At 39.0% G+C, this 19,628-nt stretch overlaps 1 protein-coding gene across 2 annotated transcripts in view; it reads right to left on the bottom strand.

Moving 5' to 3' along the window:
* The window catches only part of LOC126354004 (intermembrane lipid transfer protein VPS13D), a 488,122-nt gene that overhangs the window by 329,636 nt on the left and 138,858 nt on the right, over positions 1 to 19,628 (bottom strand). For both annotated transcript variants that reach the window (XM_050003313.1, XM_050003314.1), the window contains exons 20-23: positions 18,685 to 18,891; positions 7,815 to 8,030; positions 5,372 to 5,573; positions 2,217 to 2,475 (exon numbers count right to left, since the gene is read on the bottom strand). In XM_050003313.1, the coding sequence (XP_049859270.1) occupies positions 2,217 to 2,475; positions 5,372 to 5,573; positions 7,815 to 8,030; positions 18,685 to 18,891 (884 nt within the window). The remainder of the gene's footprint in view (positions 1 to 2,216; positions 2,476 to 5,371; positions 5,574 to 7,814; positions 8,031 to 18,684; positions 18,892 to 19,628) is intronic.

Below are 19,628 nucleotides of genomic sequence, written 5' to 3'. Positions count from 1 at the left end.
GTGAATAGGTGACAGGTACATGGCCCAGGCACACAAGACACGTGGGTACCCAAGTCAGAAATGTGTGACGCACAATAAAGATGACATGGAGGTGTGGATTTTGGATAGGATTGAGAGGTCAGAGCAAGGACAAAACTGTTGGGCAGAGGGTATGGGACAGCCCACTAGAATGAATGGCCACTGCAAAACTGTGGCCAAGAAGGTAGTTGAGTATGCAAAGGCACAACATGCTTGAGTTTAGTTGCTGCCTCACAATGCAATCTGGATCCGTCGCTCCAGCACCAGTGGTTCTGAGCTACACAGATTGGTGTTATCCTTGCACTGCTCCCATAATCCTCCTGGATTCAATCTCCACCACTGTCCACACACCCTCTATTCAAAATTTTTCCCTTCCTGCCTCCTGTTATTCCCCCAATCCATGTCTCCGTTTTGTCATCGTCATGCGCCACATGTCACTGGCTATGGTGCCAGTGGGTCACATGTCTAGCCAATGTGTCTGCTACCCCTTCCTCCCGCTTTCCTAGCCTGCACACCTGTTACCTCACTCCAAGCTGCTGGCTATCCCTTCCCAAAGACTTCCGAAAGATGCCATAGTTTTTTTTTGGGGGGCAGTTGAGGATTCATTTCAGTGACAGGTCTCCTTCACTTCTAAATCATTTACACTTTGCCAGAACTTTCCTTAGTATCAGTTACTATTGGTTTTCTGTCCAGAACTTACTGCAATTTATTTAAAAAGAATTACACAAAAGACATTTCGCTTCTATTCACTTCTGTTTATTCTGCAAATCAGGTACATATGTTTGTACATTTTTAGTAATTTTAGATTGAAAACTGTGTTTTGATTATGAAGTTGGAGGGCAAATTACTCATAATGTCTCTTTACACATGCTCTTTCTTTACATATTCTACAAACCACTGCTTCTTCTGCCCATGTTAGCAGTGGTTGACGAAAGACTTCCTTTCACATATGCACTTGGCAGTTCTTGACATTCTACAGTATTTCTTAAACTTCACCTTCATGAACTGAACTGAAGTTACGGGTGTTTGTCACTTTGCACAGTACGGCAGTGTTTTTGTCTGTTCATTTGTTTTCGTGCAGGTTGTGAGTGTTGCGAACCTGGGAGACTACTACTTTTTATTTCTACTTTTTAAAATTATTTCGTGTGTGTGTGTGTGTGTGCGCACGCGCGCGTGCGCGTGTAAAGACTGTATGGTTTGCCAGGTTATGGGTTTTTGAATGTGGTAGTTTTCTTATGGGGTGAGGAGGTGATTTTTGTTGTTGTTTATCCTTAAGATTTCCTTGGCTGTATCTGTTATGCTGGTGTACGTGTTCTGCAGAAATTGGATGATTTGTCATGTATTCTTATATATTTTCTCTGCACCTGGCATCAAATGTTCTCCTGATTTGACCGATCAGTTTTACCTGTTGTTTTTGGGAATATCACACACACACACACACACACACACACACACACACACACACACACACACACACACACACAAATAAATAAAAAATAAAATAAAATAGTAGTTTCACATATTGGTAATGCTCACAACCTGCAGGGGGAAAAAAAGACAAAGTCTATAACACTGTGCACAGTGGGAAACACACACAACTTCAGTTCATTTTACGAAGGTGAAGTGTGAATAACCCAAATACTGCAGAATGGCAAAAACTGTCAAGTGCAATGCGAAAGGAAGTCCTTCGATGACAACCACTGCTAACAAGGAGGGAAGAAGCAGTGGTTTGGAGAGTATGTAAAGAACACATACAAATATATGTATCTGATCTGCAGAATAATCACAGAAGATGCTTCATAAATAAATTCAAAATATGTCAATACAAGTCTCTTTGATAAAACTGCAGTACGCTCAAGAAGGAAAACTAATAACAACTTATTTTAACACTGTTTCAGAAGATGGCCATGCAAACAACTATATTTCCTTATTATATTTACATCTTTGATATAGCTTCATACAACACTGACTGCTCTTGGTGAGATCTGTGGATGTAAATTAATGTATACCCAAGATGAATTCGTCTATATAAATATGAAAGGAATATCAAAACTGTAATGACCAAGCATGTATACAATGAACATCAGCTGCAACACATAACTAATTAAAGATACACCCACAAAGTTTGTAAAGGCACTAAGATGATAGTCTACTTTAAAACATTTTTAAAGACACACAAAATTAACTATCAAACCAACCTTTCAAAGTAAGGGGATGCTTGTGCCCAGAAAGTTGCCCTGATGAGTCCACCGCATGAGTATGCAATGCTTCTTCTAACCTGAGAGTGGAAATACCAGATGTCTCCTCTTCTGCAATATCAGCTAACCTGCGGCTAGTTGCTGTAGGGGATGGTTCCAGTGATGGAGGTGTTACCAGAGTTGATACAGTTTGCAATAATTGTTCATATTGCTGACGAGAAAGTGAAATCTTTAACTGTGTAACAACAGTCCCAGTTACCTAAAGCAAAAAAATTAATTTAAGACTTAAGTCACAATGCCGAAATTTTCTTTCAGCTGTAAAATAAATAAGACAACATATATTTGCTCCTCTTATTGTCAAGACTTGTTTGGTTTAAATATTACACTGTGTGGCTCACGTTATAAATAATGAGCAAGAACAGGTGCATATCATAAAAATTATTTGTCGAACAGTAATGAAGAGAAAAAATTCAATGAGAATGAAAACTGGAATAAAACAGAACAAAAAACGCATGAGACAAAAACCATTTACACTATAAAGAAACTTACTCTGCGCTAAATTCCAAAAGGAACAAATAAGAACAAAATAGCTAGCAATGGGTTAAATAATAAAGCACAGAACTACATAAAAAATGAAAAGATAACCTGTGAGGAGGAGTTGCAGACTCAATGAATGAATGGAAGAAGCAGCTGCTGGATGCCTGCATAACAGTAATTTCAACCTTAATTTTGGTGGCAGTACAGGACAAGTACAAATGTAGCTTGTATACTCTATCCTGGAATGCCACTGTCATTTTTTCATAAGTGTACTGCTATAAATTGGGATGGTAACCTGCTTAACTTCATCTCTGATAGCCTCCTGTAATGTGGTATTTCAATTGAGTGTGAAAATGGTTCATAAATCTACTACTGGGTGATTTTATGAATAACTAATCTAAGATCTGTGTGTTCTTATGCAACAGCCTTGCACAAAGCATTTGTATGTCATCAAAGCAGCTTTGGTACCTAACCTCTCGCTTCATTTCAGTAGATTAGCATTACTTAATGTCATTCCTACAGCAACCTTTTCAATATAAGTGTGTGTGTGTGTGACACATCATCAAGAATTTCTCTTGTCAGCAAAAACTATTACTCACTATCATTAAATGACTCACTACCTATGTAAAAAAAGAGCCAAAGCACCCTGAATTTAAAAAGGCTTACATGGAAGTTCTCCTCAGATTCTCCTTTTAAATATAATTGTGCACGCACAGAGGATTGTACTGTCAAAAACTTAAGCATGACCTTGCCACCAGTTGTTCTAATCCTGAAAGGTATCTACATTTAAGACTAAACAACAACTGATGTACAGTTGACAAAGTGAAACCCAAATTTGTGAAATGTTGTCCCATATGGCACAGGACAAAAATACACCTAATATTTACAACAACATAAGGAAAAGGTAGATTGCTGCTCGCCATAGAGGTAACACGTTCAGTTGCAGACAGCCACAACAAAAAGACACTTACTCATTAGCTTTTGGTCCAGGCCTTCATCAGAAAAAATCACACACACACACACACACACACACACACACACACACACACACACACACACACATTCAATTCACACAAGCAAACACATCTCACACATACATGACTGCCATCTCTGGCAGTTCGGACTGAATTGCTGGAGATGGTGGTCATGTGCTTGCTTGCTTTTGTGTGTGTGTGTGTGTGTGTGTGTGTGTGTGTGTGTGTGTGTGTGTGTGTGTGTGCGCGCGCGCGTGCGCGTTTCCTTTCCTGACAAAGGCTTTGGCCAAAAGCTAATGTGTGATGCCTTTTTGTTGTGACTGTCTGCAGCTAAATATGTCATCTCTATGGTGGGCAGCAGTCTATCTTTTCCTTACATTGTTGATATTCCAATACAGGGAAAAGTCAGACTGCTACCCCATCATAAAGATGATATTCCAAACTGAAGTTTCCACTGTTTGATTACACCTAATATTTAGACTGATAATTTTTACAGCCATCACTCAATAAAAGCAAAAGTACTTACTTTCATATCCGAAAGAACAAAGAAGATTGTCAATCTACAGCTTCACAAATTACTTCAAAAATATATTTGCTGACTGTGAATTCCTTGGCATCAACTGTATTAGGTATATATATACTACCCATTAGTGACATATGAAGGTGTGCAGGAGTAGTCAAAGTGGTTAAGGTGACCACTTGCAGTAAGTAGGAAATCCAAGTTCGAGTCATGGGCTGGCACAAATTTTCACAGCACTGATGGGTAATGTATCTATACCTGATACAGTTACTGCCAAAGAATTCACATCCAGTGAATATATTTTCTATAGCTGAGGATAGTCAACCTTGTATGTTCTTTCAGACATGGAATCAAGTATTACAAGCCTAGGGATGCACGTAATGATAACAAGCTTGATGTCGTTTCCTCATGGTCTTATTCTTCCTGTTGCGGAAATCCAAGTAATGCTGCAAGCATTAGATGATGAATATAGCTGACTATGACAGAAAGATGTAAACAGTGTGACATATGGAGGTTTGGATCAGTCCTGGAAGTGTGCACAGAGAGCCAAAGCAGTTACGATGACTGTTCATGATAAGCAGGAAATCCAGGTTCGAGTCCCAGCCCAGCACAAATTTTCATTTGTCACCAATGGGTAGTATATCTATACCTAATACAGCTGATGCCACGAAATTCACAGTCAGCAAATACATTTATGAAGCAGAAGTAGTGTAGGCATTCCCCTTTATGCCCATGAAATAATGTCATGCAGTTAATCATTACGCATAGTAGCATCTGTTAATAAAAAACAAATCACACAGAGGTTCAAATGGCTCTGAGCACTATGGGACTTAACATCTGAGGTCATCAGTCCCCTAGAACTTAATACTACTAAAACCTAACTAACCTAAGAACATCACACACATCAATGACCGAGGCAGGATTCGAACCTGCAACCGTAGTGTTCGGACTGAAGCACCTAGAACCGCTCAGCCACACCGGCCAGCTCAAACAAAGGATTAAGAACTTATTGAGTTCAATAAACATCACCTCCAAAATCTATTAATATATACACAACATCTAGTAAAAAAAGTAAAATAAATTACTTTTGTAATAAAAAACTGCAAATAGGAAGGTGGACCTGCCTGCATCAAGTCATGTAATTCCACTTCTTGAAACTCAGGAGGAGTCTCTGCGCCAAGCAGCAGGTTATCAGTTTGTTGTCTCATTAGCCCACAGTGCCTTTCCACCAAAAGACGCAAAGCTGTGTCGTGAAGAATTGGCTTGCCCTCCTCCAAACAAGAATACAGTTTCTCTGCACGCATTGGAGGGCAGTCAGGGTTCAAGCTAAATAAACAGCACATTTGTCAACAATAATTTCATAATTTATGATCATATTTATTTATTTATTTATTAACACACCAAGTTGCGTACGACGAAACTGAGGAGCAAATCTGCAAGTTCATGGAACATGTCAGTACATGAAATCACAACATAAAAGTAATAACAGATAAAAATAAAATGTTTATGGACCCAACAAGCAGTAATCCATAAGTTTAAATACACGCAATCAGCAACACAACGTGAGTGACCCAGGAGGAAACTCTTAGGTTCGATTTGAAAGTGCATGGAATACTGCTAAGTTTTTTGAATTCAAGTGGTAGCTTATTAAAAATGGATGCAGCAGTATACTGCATACCTTTCTGCGAAAGAGTTAAAGAAGTCCGATCCAAATGCATGTTTGGTTTCTGCTGAGTATTAACTGAGTGAAAGCTGCTTATTCTTGGGAATAAGCTAATATTGTTAACAAGAAATGTATTTTGAGAGGCCAATGTCAAAATACCCAGACTCATGAACAGGGAACAACAAGAGGTCCATGAGCTTACATCAGTTATTGCCCGAACCGCCCGTTTCTGAACCAAAAATATTCTTTATAATACCATATGATGTAAGGGAATGAAAATAAGCAAAGTAGACTAATTTTGATGTTGAATGATCACTCACTTCAGATACCATTCGAATAGTAAAAATGGCAGCATTAAGTCTTTGAACAAGATCCTGAATGTGGGCTTTCCATGACAGTTTACTATCTGTCTGAAAACCTAGAAATTTGAACTGTTTAGTTTTGCTAATCATATACCCATTCTGTCAAATTAAATCGTCACGTTTTGTTGAATTGTGTGTTAGAAACTGCAAACACTGAGTCTTACTGTGATTTAACGTTAGTTTATTTTCTACAAGCCATGAACTTAGGTCATGAACTGCATTATTTGAAATTGAGCCAATGTTGCACACAACGTCCTTTACTATCAAGCTAGTGTAATCAGCAAACAGAAATATTTTAGAGTTACCTGTAGAGGGCATATAATCTCTGTAAATAAGGAACAGAAGTTGCTCCAGCACTGATCCCTGAAGCACCCCCCATTTGATCGTACCTCACTCAGACCCCACATCACAGCCATTCTCAATATTGTGAATAATGACCTTTTGCTGTCTGTTGCTAAAGTAAGAGGTGAACCAATTGTGAGCTACTCCCGGTATTCCGTAATGGCCCAACATCTGGAGCAATATTTTGTGACCATCACAATCAAATGCCTTAGTTAAATCATAAAATATGCCTAGCATTCGAAACTTTTTGTTTAACCCATCCAGTACCTCACAAAAAACAGAGAATATAGCATTTTCAACTGTTAAGCGACTTCTGAAGCTGAACTGTAAATTTGATAGCAAATCATGTGCTACAAAATGATCAATTTTTCTTACATACACAGCCTTTTCAATAACTTTAGCGAACACTGATGGCATAGAAATAGGTCTAAAATTTTCTACATTGTCCCTTTCTTCCTTTTTGTAAAGTGGCTTTACTACTGAGTACTTCAATCGTTCAGGAAACTGACCATTCCTAAAGGAAAAATTACAAATATGGCTAAATACAGTGGTAATATGTGCAGCACAGTACTTTAATACTCTGTTAGGCACTCCATCATTACCACAGGAGTCCTTAGTCTTCAGTGATTTAATTACTGACTCAATCACACCCTTGTCTGTATCAAAGAGGAGTATTTCAGACAGCAATCTCAGAAAGGCATTTGCCAAGAAAGGTATATGATTCCCTATAGAAACTAAATTTGTATTTAATTCACCAGCAATGCTCAGAAAATGATTGCTAAGTACTGTACTTATATCTGATTTATCAGTAACAGAAATATTTTTACTACGAACTGACTTTATATCGCCGACCTTGCGCTGCTGACCAGACACTTCCTACATAACTAACCATATGGTTTTAATTTTATCATGTGAATTAGCTATTCTATTTGCATACCACATACTCTTTGCCTTCCTAATAACATTTCAAGCACCTTACAATACTGTTTGTAATGGGTTACTGCAGCTTGATTGCGACTGCTTCTAACATTTTGATATAATTCCTGCTTTGTTCTACATGATATCTTTATCCCTTTATTATTGGGTGAATATATTAACAGGGTACAAACATTACATTAAATTTGTAACAGATAACAGTGCCACATTTAATACAGACTAAATAGACACTTATGTTTGATATCTTTCTAATGAATCACTTACTGAAGATCTCGTGTGCCCCTGCGTATCGTATCCAGAGAATACACATTAATATCTTTGATGTCTATGTTGTAGTATTCACGCCTTATCCATATGTCTTCAGACTCACTTGGCCAACTGTTGTTCAGTGACATTTTACCCAGGTGCGCAACAAAAACTTCGTAGCTGGAAGCACAGCGTGGCAGTACAACAACTGGAGAGTCCAGTACAATGTCCAGTCTAGGAAAAAAAAAAATTACACATAAATACAAAATCAGTGACAAACTGTGTCTATTTTAGTAAGCATGAATGTGTAACAGCAATATGACTTACTTGTAGAAATTATATCATTTATGAAGAAGCAGCTATTTCCTAAACAAGATACTATTGTGTGTTAGGGGAACACTTTAACAGTGGTGATATTCCCTGAATGACAGTTGGAAAAGGCGTACAAACGTTAACTTCTACATAAAAGATACATTTTTTCAAGAAATAAGATGATGCACATTTAAAAAAAAAAAAAAAAAGAAGGTGGGAGTGAGGGGAGCTTAAATGCAGTTATAATTATCAGACAAACTAAGTAATAGTTACCGATATACAGAATCATTTTTGTACATTTTAAGGCAAAAATATTTTAGTTTTCACTGGTTTAACATGAAAGTGCATGCAAGAACACCATGAGGTATAAAGTCAGACTTTACAGACAACAAGAGCAAGAGTTGGTGGGAGGGAAAAGTCAAGATAAAACTCATAACTGACAGTTAAACTCAACATTAAAATGAACTACAGACACACATATAAACCAGAATGTTTTTAGTATTGGGAGCGATTGAGAGAATGGTGGCGCGCTCACCCATTACAAGCAACATATAGTAATATAGTGCATTATTTCTCTTTAGATGTGTCAGCTTCCTCTGGATGTTCATTCTGACACGTTTTTATACACTGAACACTTATACACAAATTAAATACTGAGTAGTTCAACATTTAACCCTTCTGCGTTTTCTATATAGCAGTAAATATTTACACAGCTTTGTGGTGAATGAAGTGCAATGAAGATGCACATGCTTGGAAAACTCAGGATGAAATGTCATATGTAAAAGTGGATCACTGATCACCATGCGAAGGAGACACTGACCTTGGCAGGCATGTATAAAATATTGAAAATTAATGAGCTTTCAGACCAACTCCTCCTTCAGCTTCAGAGGTAGCTTCATCCAAAAGTTAAGCAATTTGCCAACCTGTTGTGTGAGCGACGGACACGGACGCGGAGAGAGAGGGGGAAAGGGGGAAGGGGGGTAAAGAGAGAGGGGGAAAGGGGGGTAGAGAGAGAGGGGGAAAGGGGGTAGAGAGAGAGGGGGAAAGGGGGTAGAGAGAGAGGGGGAAAGGGGGGTAGAGAGAGAGGGGGAAAGGGGGGAGGGGGGGGGGAGAGAGAGAGAGAGAGAGAGAGAGAGAGAGAGAGAGAGAGAGAGAGAGAGAGAGAGAGAGAGAGAGAGAGTTGTTGTAGAAAGAACAATGGAAATATTAATTTACAGAATAGTATGATATTTCTCTTGAAATGCTCAAGTACATCTTCAAAGATTGTAATGCAGATTCCTGGTTTTTTGTTAAGTTGCATACAGGACCTTCTCTAAGTAGTCTCCTTCAAGTAGCTATGGCAGAGGATCCTTTCCAGCCACTCGGACAATGCTTCATGCCATACCTTCATGGAAAAGTATTCAGTTTCCTTTGTACTTTTAGCACAAGGAACAGGACACACAGGGGCAGAATAGGACTGTAAAGTGAGTGTACAGTAACTGGATAGGGAACTCTTCAAGAAATGTTTTGGTGTTTATCACAATGTAAGTAGGCACAATGTCACAGCATAATAAGAACCCACACTGGTCTGACAAGTGCATCAATTTGCTTTGAAAGGCACAATCCAGTATACTTATTGTTCTGGTTTTGTAGCTACACCAGAAACCATCAAAACCATACATGGTATTATCCTTACTGATGGGGATATGTTAAGTAACAGACAGGCACAACAAAAAGACTGCTAAACAAATAAGATTTTGACCAAAAGGCCTTCTTCTGAATTAGATAACACACACACACACACACACACACACACACACACACACACACACACACACACACAAAAAACCACTGTTTCTGGCTGCTAAGGCCAGACTGATAGCAGCTGAACTGATGGGAGAAGCAGTCTGGGTCATGGCGGTAAGGAGGAGGCTGGGGCACTGATGTGGAGAGATAGCAGGTGGGAGATGGTAAAGTGCTGCTTATGGGAGCATACAGGGATGAGGTGGGAGACGGAAGGGCAGCTAGGTGCAGATTTGTGTTTAGATGAAGGATGGGAGGGGGGGGGGGGGTGGAAAAGGAGAAAAGTACAGAGACTGAGAGTGCGATGGTGGTGTGGGAACAGGGAAAGGGATAGGTGAGTGGGGAACAATGACTAATGAAGGCTGAGGCCAGGAAGGTAGCTTTGGTATGGACGGAGGTACTGATGTGGCTATCATAGAGATGAAGGTCAACTTTAAGGAAGATAAGTTTGTTGGGTTGAGGAGGACCAGGTGAAGCGAATTGGGGGGGGGGGGGGGGGAGGGGGGGGAGATGTTGAGGTTCTGGAGGAATGTGGATAATCAATCCAGATTACAAAGATGTCATCAATGAACCTGAACAAGGTGAGGCGTTTGAGATTCTGAGTGGTTAGGAAGGTTTCCTCTAGCTAGCCCATTGAATAAGTTGACATAGGATGACACAGAGCGTGTGCCCATTGCTGTACACTGGATTTGTTGGTAGGTGATGCCTTCAAAGAAGAAGTAATTGTGGATGAGGATATATTTGGTTGTGGTGACCAGGAAAGAGGTTGTAGGTTTGAAAACCATTGGGTATTGGGAAAGGTAATGTTCAACTGTGGCAAGGCCATGGGCATTAGATATGTCAGTGTAAAGGGAAGAGGCATCAATAATAAGGAGCAGGGCACTGTGTGGTAAAGGAACAAGAACTGTGGAGAGTTGGTGGAGGAAATGGTTGGTATCTTTCATACAGGAGAGAAGGCTGTGGGTAATAGGTTGAAGGTGTTGGTCTATGAGAGCAGAGATTCTTTCGGTTGGGGCACAGTAACTGGCCACAATGGAATGTCCAGGGTGGTTGTATTTATGGACTTTAAGAAGCATGTAGAACGTAGGAATGTAAAGCATGGTAGTGGTGAGGGGAGAGAGAAACCCATCCCAGAACCTCTCCACAAAGTCTTAAGGATTTGAGGAGAGACTGGAGATCCTGCTAGATTTCTGGAATTGAGGTCACTGTCGCAGTGTTTGTAGGTGCACGAATCTGACAGCTGGTGGAATCCTTGTGGTTCAAAACAACAGTGGTGGAGCCTTTATCCACAGGTAGGATTATAAGCTCGGGATCAGTTTTCAGGAGGTGGACTGCGGTTCTTTCTATGGCTGTAGGATTAGCTTGCGTGTTGAACGATTTGGGCAATGTTGGTGAGGAAAGGTTCGAGGTTAAGAAATTCTGGAAAGTAAACAGGGGTGATTCAGGGGCACTGAGTATGGATCACAGTTGGATGGAGGAGTCAATGGAGTCAGGCAGTGTTTCACATAAGTATTTTTCAGAGTTGGTGGTAAAGTGTTTGCACTGCAAGGACTGGGACAAGGAGAAGACTTTTTAAAAAGTCCAGCATGACCGAATTTGGGAGTGGGGCGAAAGGTAAGGCTTTTGGAAAGAACTGTTACTGCTGTGAGACAAAGGCATTTGGAGGAAATGTACATGACTGCATCTCAGGTCTGTTTAGGTTTTGGATTCTGTACTGTGGTGGTAGGGAGTTTTTGAGGGTAGGGTAAATGCAGTAGGTCAGTGGGGCAGGATTTTCCAGCTATGGGGGAAGTTTGAAAACTGTTGTATAGGTGGTGGATAGTGGTAGTCCAAGGCAGATGTAGGAAGTAATCAGATTGAAGAGTTTTTTGGGGTGGTGTTATGCACGCTGATATAGCTCCTGAAGTGCAAGAGTTTTAATGTGTGAGATGGGATAGAGGAATTTTGGATTGCAAAAACCAGAATTTCCTGTCCTCAACTCTCACTTGCCTCATCATCAACACTCCCCAAATCCCTGAACATGCAAGCTAACCTTACATCTGCAGCAAATAACTACAATCCACCACCTAAAAACTGATCTTGACCTATAATCTACTTTCTGACAAAGGTTCCATCACTGTTGCTTTGAAAAACAAGGGTTACCTGGCAAAAGGACTCTGCCAGCTGTCAGATTTGTCCACCAACAAACCCTGCAACAGTGACGCCTACTGAGAGAATCTCTGCTCTCATAGACCAACACCTTCAGCCTATTACCTGCAACCTATTTGCCTCTATAAAATATACCAAACATTTCCTCCATCAACTCTCCACAGTTCCTGTTCCTTCACCACATGGTGCTCTACTCTTCACTTTTGATTCCACCTGCCTTTACACTAAGGTCCCTAATGCTCAAAGCCCTGCCACTGCTGAACACTACCTTTCCTAGCACCCGACAGATTCTAAACCTACAACTTCCTTCTTGGTCATCACGGCCAACTATATCCTCAGCCACAATTACTTATCCTATAAAGATATCATCTTCAAACAAATATGGGGTACAGCAATGGGCACCCACATGGAACCATCATACGACAACCTAATCATGGGGCATCTAAAGGAATACTTCTTAACTACCCTCAGTCCAAAATCCTTCAGCTGTAGTGATGAGCAGTGTCTCTCAAAACACACCAAAGGTCTCAGTGAGGCCTTCACTGACTGTAATTACCCTCCCAAACTTGTACAGAAACAGATCGCCTGTGCCTTGTCCTTCCCGTAACCCACCACCTCCCTCACACCCACAACGCAGCCACAAAGAGAGCACTTCTCTCACGACTCAGTACCACCCAGGACTGAAGAAAATGAATTACATTCTCCACCAATGTTTCAGTTACCTCTTATCATGCCCTGAAATGAGGACTGTCCTATCCATTATCCTTCCCACCTCTCCCACAGTGGTACTCTGCCATATACCAAACCTACACAACATCCTCGTCCATCCTTACACTATTCTGCTCCCAACCCCTTTGCCTCATTGCTCATATTCCTGTAATAGATCTAGATGCAAGACCTGGTCCAAACATCCTCCCACCACCGCCCATTCCTGTCCGGTCACAAACATCACCTATCCCATGAAAGGCAGGTCTACCTTTGAAACCAGTCATGTGATCTACGACCATTCCTAAGGTGCTGACAATTGTAAAAAAATTATTCTCGTTGGCCATCTCACACACTATTACAGAAATAAAATAAAATATTTCCTTTCACTTATCCTTATCAAAAATTATATCAAATTTAATTAATAAAGCTATTTCAACATTCATATGGGAGATACTCTGTGTGAGCACTGACCTTGGTCATAACACAACCACTTATCACTCTATGGTTACAAACATGACAAGCCAAATGAGACACGTGCTGCTAGTAGGACTACAGCATGCGTACAGGATACCCACTTTTCCGACTTAGAAAATTTCACACTGCCCATAATTTATCAGTTATCAACTGTGGATTAAAACTCAAAAGATATTGCAAAATGGTAGGAAGCAAGGAGATGGGACCTGGATAAACTGAAGGAACCAGAGGTTGTTGGGAGTTTCAGTGGGGGCGTTATGTTACACTGGACTTAAACAAGGGAGAGAAATACAGTAGAAAACTAATAGTTAGCTTACAGGTAAAATAAGGAAGGTAGCAGAGGATCAAAGATGTAAAAAAGACAAAGCCTAGATGAAATTGCTGGGTAATTCAGGATATATCAAATTTAAGTGACAAAAGAAGAAATTATAAAAATGCAGCAAATGAAGTAGGTGAAAAGGAACACAGATGTCTACAAAATGAGAATATGCAAACTGGTTAAGCTGGGGCAGCTATACGACCAATGCAAGGCTGTAAACACATGCATAACTAGTGGAAAGATAGACACCACTTACAAGAAAATTAAAGAATCCTTTGCAGGAAAGAGATGCAGCTGTATGGGTATCAAGAGCTCAAATGGCAACCAAAGGTGGGAAAGAAAAGGTGGAAGGAATATTCAGAGGTTCCATATAAGGGAAACACACTTCAGGACAATATTACAGAAAGAGAAGAAGAATAAGTTGGTGAAGATGAGGTGGACAGTATGATACTGCTACAAGAACGTGACAAATCACTGAGACATAGGTGGGGGAAAAAAGGGCACCTCTAGTAGATGGCATTAGCTCTCAAGCTAGCAATGACAAAATTATTCCATCTGATAGGAAGGATATGTGAGACAGGCAAAATACCCTTATACTTCAGAAAGACTGAAATAATTCCAGTTTCAAAGAATGGAGGTGCTAACAGGTGTCAATACTATTGAACCATAATTTAATATTTGTAAGTCAGGGTTGCAAAATGTTGACACTTTTTTTTCTTCTTCTCAGATGAGTGGAAAAGCTGTTAGAATCCAATATCAGGGAAGATAAATTTGTATTACCCTGCGTTTAGGGGGACGGGGGGCGGGGGGGGGGGGGGGGGGCGTGCTCCTGAAGTAGGTACTTTGGGAGCAATGGAAGGAGGTTTTTCCCCCTACCACCAAGGAGGCAGATGTGTTCTGGAGGCCCGGAGTTTTAAGATGTGAAAGACAGAGAAAGGAAATGCACAGTTGCGAAGGTAGTGAGAGACAGTTGTTGCCTATCCCCAGTGTTATCCAGTCTGTACAATGAGCAAGCTGTGAAGGAAACCAATGAGAAATTTAGAAAAGGAATTAAAGTTCAAGGAGAAGAAACAAAAACTTTATGGTTTGCTAATGACATTGTAATTCTGTCAGCAACTGAACAGAAAGGATAGTCTCTTAAAAATAAATTATAATTTTAATATCAACAGTAGAATAATGGAACATTGTCGAATTAAATCAGGCACTGCTCAAGGAACTAGATTAGGTAATGAGACATTAACAGTAGCAGGTGAGGCTTCCTTTTTTAGCTACAAAATAAATGATGTTGGCTAACCTAGAGTGAATGTAAAATGCAGACTGACAATTATAAAAGCATTTCTGAAAAGAGGAATTTGTTAATATCACAAATAAATTTAAGTGCAAAGAATTTTTTCCTGAACATGTTTGTCTGTTGTGTAGCTCTGTACGGAAACAGAATGTGGACTACAAGCAATTCAATGAAAAAGAGAATAAAAGATTTTAAACTCTTGTGGTACCAAAGAACGCTGAAATTTGAATAATAAATGAGGAGGTACTGAATCGAAATGAAATTTATCTCACAACTAGATTAACATACGGGGCTTGATAGGGCACATCCTGAGGCATGAAGGAACTGTCAACCTGGTAATGGAATTAACTGTGGGGGGTTAAAAATTGTAAAGGGAAGCCAGTAAGCACTTTCAAATGAATGTAGGTCACGGTAATGTGGAGATGAAGAAGGAGCTTGCACAAGAAATTAGCATGGAGAACAGTTTCAAACCAGTATTTGGACTACAGGCCACAACAATAAATAGCTGAATGTAAAAATTTGAGGAAAGAGACCTGATTTGCAGAACAAGACAATAATATTCTAACAAAATAATACACATGCCCACAGTGTCTTGGCAGGCAGAAACTTGAGAGATCTGACATACAAACTTTTAGTACATCTGCACTATTCCCCAGATTTGGTTTCCTCAGACTTCCATCTCGTCCCAAAAACCAATCTTCTTTGCTGGCCAGTAGTTCTTGTCCAACCAAAAAACAGTAGTAGCTATATGTGGGTATTTTGCAGCACTTACAGAACACTACAGGGATAGAATAATTTCACACGGCTGGATGGTGTACGATGATGTTAAAAGAGATTATGGTGAAAAAAGTTTTTAAAATCATACATTCTGATTTTCACTATCAGGCCAAGAAAAAGTAATGAATCTTAGGGTGTAACATTTCATCAACAATGTCATTAGAGGCAAATTATCAGACCAAGAACTTTTCAGACCAACCTCAATATGAATGTTGCTTTCTCTCTATTTCAGATCAGTGATGTCACATTTCCATAACATTTAATTAATAGAACTCCAACTGCCGAGTATTCTGTTCTCATATGGTATGCTCTCTGCGATCAATGTCTGAACACAATATGCCTTTTCATTTATGAGAAGAATTGTTTGGTGCCCACTTGAAGTTACAGTTTCAGCTACTGTTTCATAAAAGGGGGCAGTACACAACAAAAAAAATCTATTTTTTAAAAATATGCTCATTTTGTAGTGTACATCTTACTGGAGAGTTTGCTATATAAAATATTCATCTCTGACGACATAAAAGACATTTTATTTGATCTTAAGTGTAAGAAATTGCAGCACCACATCTCTTCACACAGTATTCTTAAATAAAAACCTTTATACTTTAACCAGGGATTGTCATATCTGAAACAATGGACTATCAGTATCAACACTTTCTCTGCTACTATCAATGTACATTGTTTTGTTCCATGATTTTGTTTATTCTCTTTTTTGAGTCTGGTTGTGTGGTTTTGTGAATTTCAAATCAATTTTCAATTGGCTGTGTTGTTTTGTGCTTGTTTGTGGCATATTATCACACAAGATGCCTAGAATTCATCACTTCAACCATAAACAATGTCACCAGGGCAACAGATACACACTAAAGTGTGCTTCAACAAATGGTACACCAGTGGCAGAAGACTGCAACCTCTCAGTGTCAGTAAATGTACCACCACCAAGTACTTCAAGAAAGACATTTATTTGGGGCACTAATGAAAATGGAGGCTGTGAATCTGAAGATTCATCCAATATTGTTGTTGACATTAGTACTCTATCATAGGTAACATTTGACAATGGTATGAGCGAGCATTGCTTTGGTGTACAGTGTGTTTCTATGGTGGAAGATGAAAATGCAAGGAATGGTCTTGCAACAATCTTATCTGTACTCTGCAGCAAATGCAAACTTGGTGCATCTTGCATGACCCCTACAATCATAAACAAAGGATATGTTGTGGATGTGAGGGTAGAGTATGATATGCACTATATTGGTACATGAGAGAAGGCAGAGAGAACATTTTGGGCTGTGCTGAATCTTCTGCCTCATCCAGAAAAAAATTGAGATATATTATTGCTGCTGCTGAAAATGGTGGTGACAGAGACATGGTGGTCACTTTTGATAGTACCTGGCAAAAAAGAGGGCACACTTTGTTGAATGGAATTGTTACAGCAACATCTAATGATACTGGCTAAGTTCTAAATGTTGAAGGTTTTAGCAATCTTATCACAGTTTTGTGAGAGGGATTCCAGATCATGAATGTAATATGAATATGGTAATGCAGGAAGTTGTCAGCTTGTTTACCAGATCTGTTAGCATCCCGCAGCCTGTGATACGTGAATTATATTGGTAACTGTGACAGTAAAGCTTTACTTGTGATTCAAAAATGTGCTCCATATGGAACTGACACTATTGTGCAGAAATTAAGAATATTTGGGGCATGTACAGAAAATACATATCACTAGACTTATAAAGCTGAGAGAAGATTTGTCATTAAAAAAAAAGTAATTATCTGATGGGAAGGAAATCAAAGGGAGAGGGTGACTGACTGATGCAGAAATTGACAAGCTACAGATATACTGTACATTGGCAATAAGAAGACATACAGGGGATTTGAAAACATGAAGCAACCATTTTGGCTTTATAGTTCCACAAAAGGTCCACAAACAATAATCCTACTCACAATTTGTGCCCAAAGGGAAGTGAACCATGGTGTGGCTACTGAAAGTCAATTGCTGGTGGTGAAGAATACTATCACTTGAATTCTCCACCAATTGCTATAATGTTTATAGCCCTTCCGAATGGGAACTTATTGAGGAAATGTCTTCTTGGTGGTACCCAAAACCGAAAAGAGAGTTTTAATCAGTGTGACAGAAAGATTTCCAAAAACAAATATTGCAGGAAGAACACACTTGATATTGCTGTTTATGATGCAGTTTCATGTTTTAATGATGGTGTGCAAAGCAGGAAATATGTGTCAGAGAAGATAAAACTATGCATGGAGTGGACTCTACAAAAGCTTTGTGTGCAATAGACAGAGAGCTTGTAGTGAAAGCAGAAAAATAAGTTTTGGAAGTGAAAAAACCAAGAAGAGAGGAATATGAAGAGAAGAGAAAAAAAAGGAAAGAAAAGAAACTGATACAGAAAGTGAAAAAGAACCTGCTTATAGTGCTGGAAAATTCTAAAAGAATGCCAAATACAAGCTGAAACTTAACGGGCATTTTCTGCAAAACACAAATTTGTGTATGTGCATACATTAATACCTAAAGTAAAAGTCCTATTACTTTCAAACTTTACATGCTTATAAAAAAACAACCTCCTTAATACAAAACACTAGAATTTTCCACATCTATTAAAAAGTGGTGGAAAATGAGATAATTAAATAAGAATTGTGAGTTTTTCTAAACATGAAGTTTAAAATGTAAGTACTCATTCATCTTTTCAACAATTAAATAAATTCTAAGAATTCCAAACACCCGCAAGTATGTTCTGTAAAATTCATCAAAGAATCTCTCTTACTTATGAAGGAAAGTATCCCTACATCAACAGGTGCATCCAAAAGTTAGAGAAAAACTGAAGTGATTTTACATGCAAAAAAAAATATTCTGTTAGGTTTTGGAACTTCCACTACTCAAGAGTGTGAATCCTGCCTTCTTCCTGGTCATGCTGAAAAAGTTTTATGAATTTATTAGTTAAAGTATTGTCAATGGAAATTATAATGTCCTGTGGTATCTCTCCAGCTGACAGTCGGTCATGGCAATAATTCCTACTCCAGGTAGTGTCAAAGTTGCAATTCAGGTTTTTTCAATTAAGAAAGATATTACTTACTTTATATTGATGACTTGATCTAGAATTCCACCCTCACTAGGACTGTATGGTGTTTGTGTACTTGTTACACTATCCATCAGATCAGCTGCAGATTGTGAGACACTGCTCTGACCTCTTCGTTTTGGAGAAGGTGTCTCAGAACCAATGGCAGTAAGTGACGTGGACAACTTGTTGTTTGTATAAAAAGTCTGAGCTAGTAGCTCTGTCCTGTTAACAAAAATTAAATACAAAGATGTAACCTTAATAAGCAAATAAACTTAGCCTAGAAAGTCTGACTACACACACATTAATTTCACAAACAATACAATCAGAAATGCAGTTACAGTATCCTAAATACAAATACTGTTAAATTTATCAAATGAAATTTCTATATGGTCTACCATACATCAATTTTGCCATAAATCACACTCACAGCCAATCCAGTCACCCAAAATAATATTATCTCATCTTTAGAAAAAAAATCAACTGTGCATGGATGAAATTATGTACTTCAATAGTATACATGGAAGACAGTGAAGGATAGGTGGAAGACAGGAAGAGGAAGAAAGAAGGAGATAAAGAAAGATGAGGATTATGATGATGATGATGATGATGATGAGAAGGAGGAGGAGGAGGAGCTCACTGCATTACATAGAATTTTATTCATTTTAATCAAGTGACACCTATTTCTAAAGTTTTAGATGTTGATCTGTCACCATTTCCATTACCTTTACAACAGAAAGAAAATGATTTTGCATGCACAAGATAGGTTTATTTGATATTCATATGTGATGTATTTTGCCTGTTCTAGGTATCATCAGACCATCTGGGGAAACCACAAACTTGTATAAGTACAAATTGACTTTAAATAAAACAGTAAATGAATAAATTAAAAGTAACAAGAGGAACTCAGGGACACAAATGTGTTTTATGGGGTGGTGAGAGATACAAATTTCAACTCAAAA

This window comes from Schistocerca gregaria, chromosome 3, assembly GCF_023897955.1.
Source record: "Schistocerca gregaria isolate iqSchGreg1 chromosome 3, iqSchGreg1.2, whole genome shotgun sequence".
Classification (NCBI taxonomy): Eukaryota; Metazoa; Arthropoda; class Insecta; order Orthoptera; family Acrididae; genus Schistocerca; species Schistocerca gregaria.
Note: the sequence above shows the minus strand (reverse complement) of the source record. Positions and strands in the feature narration are given on the sequence as shown.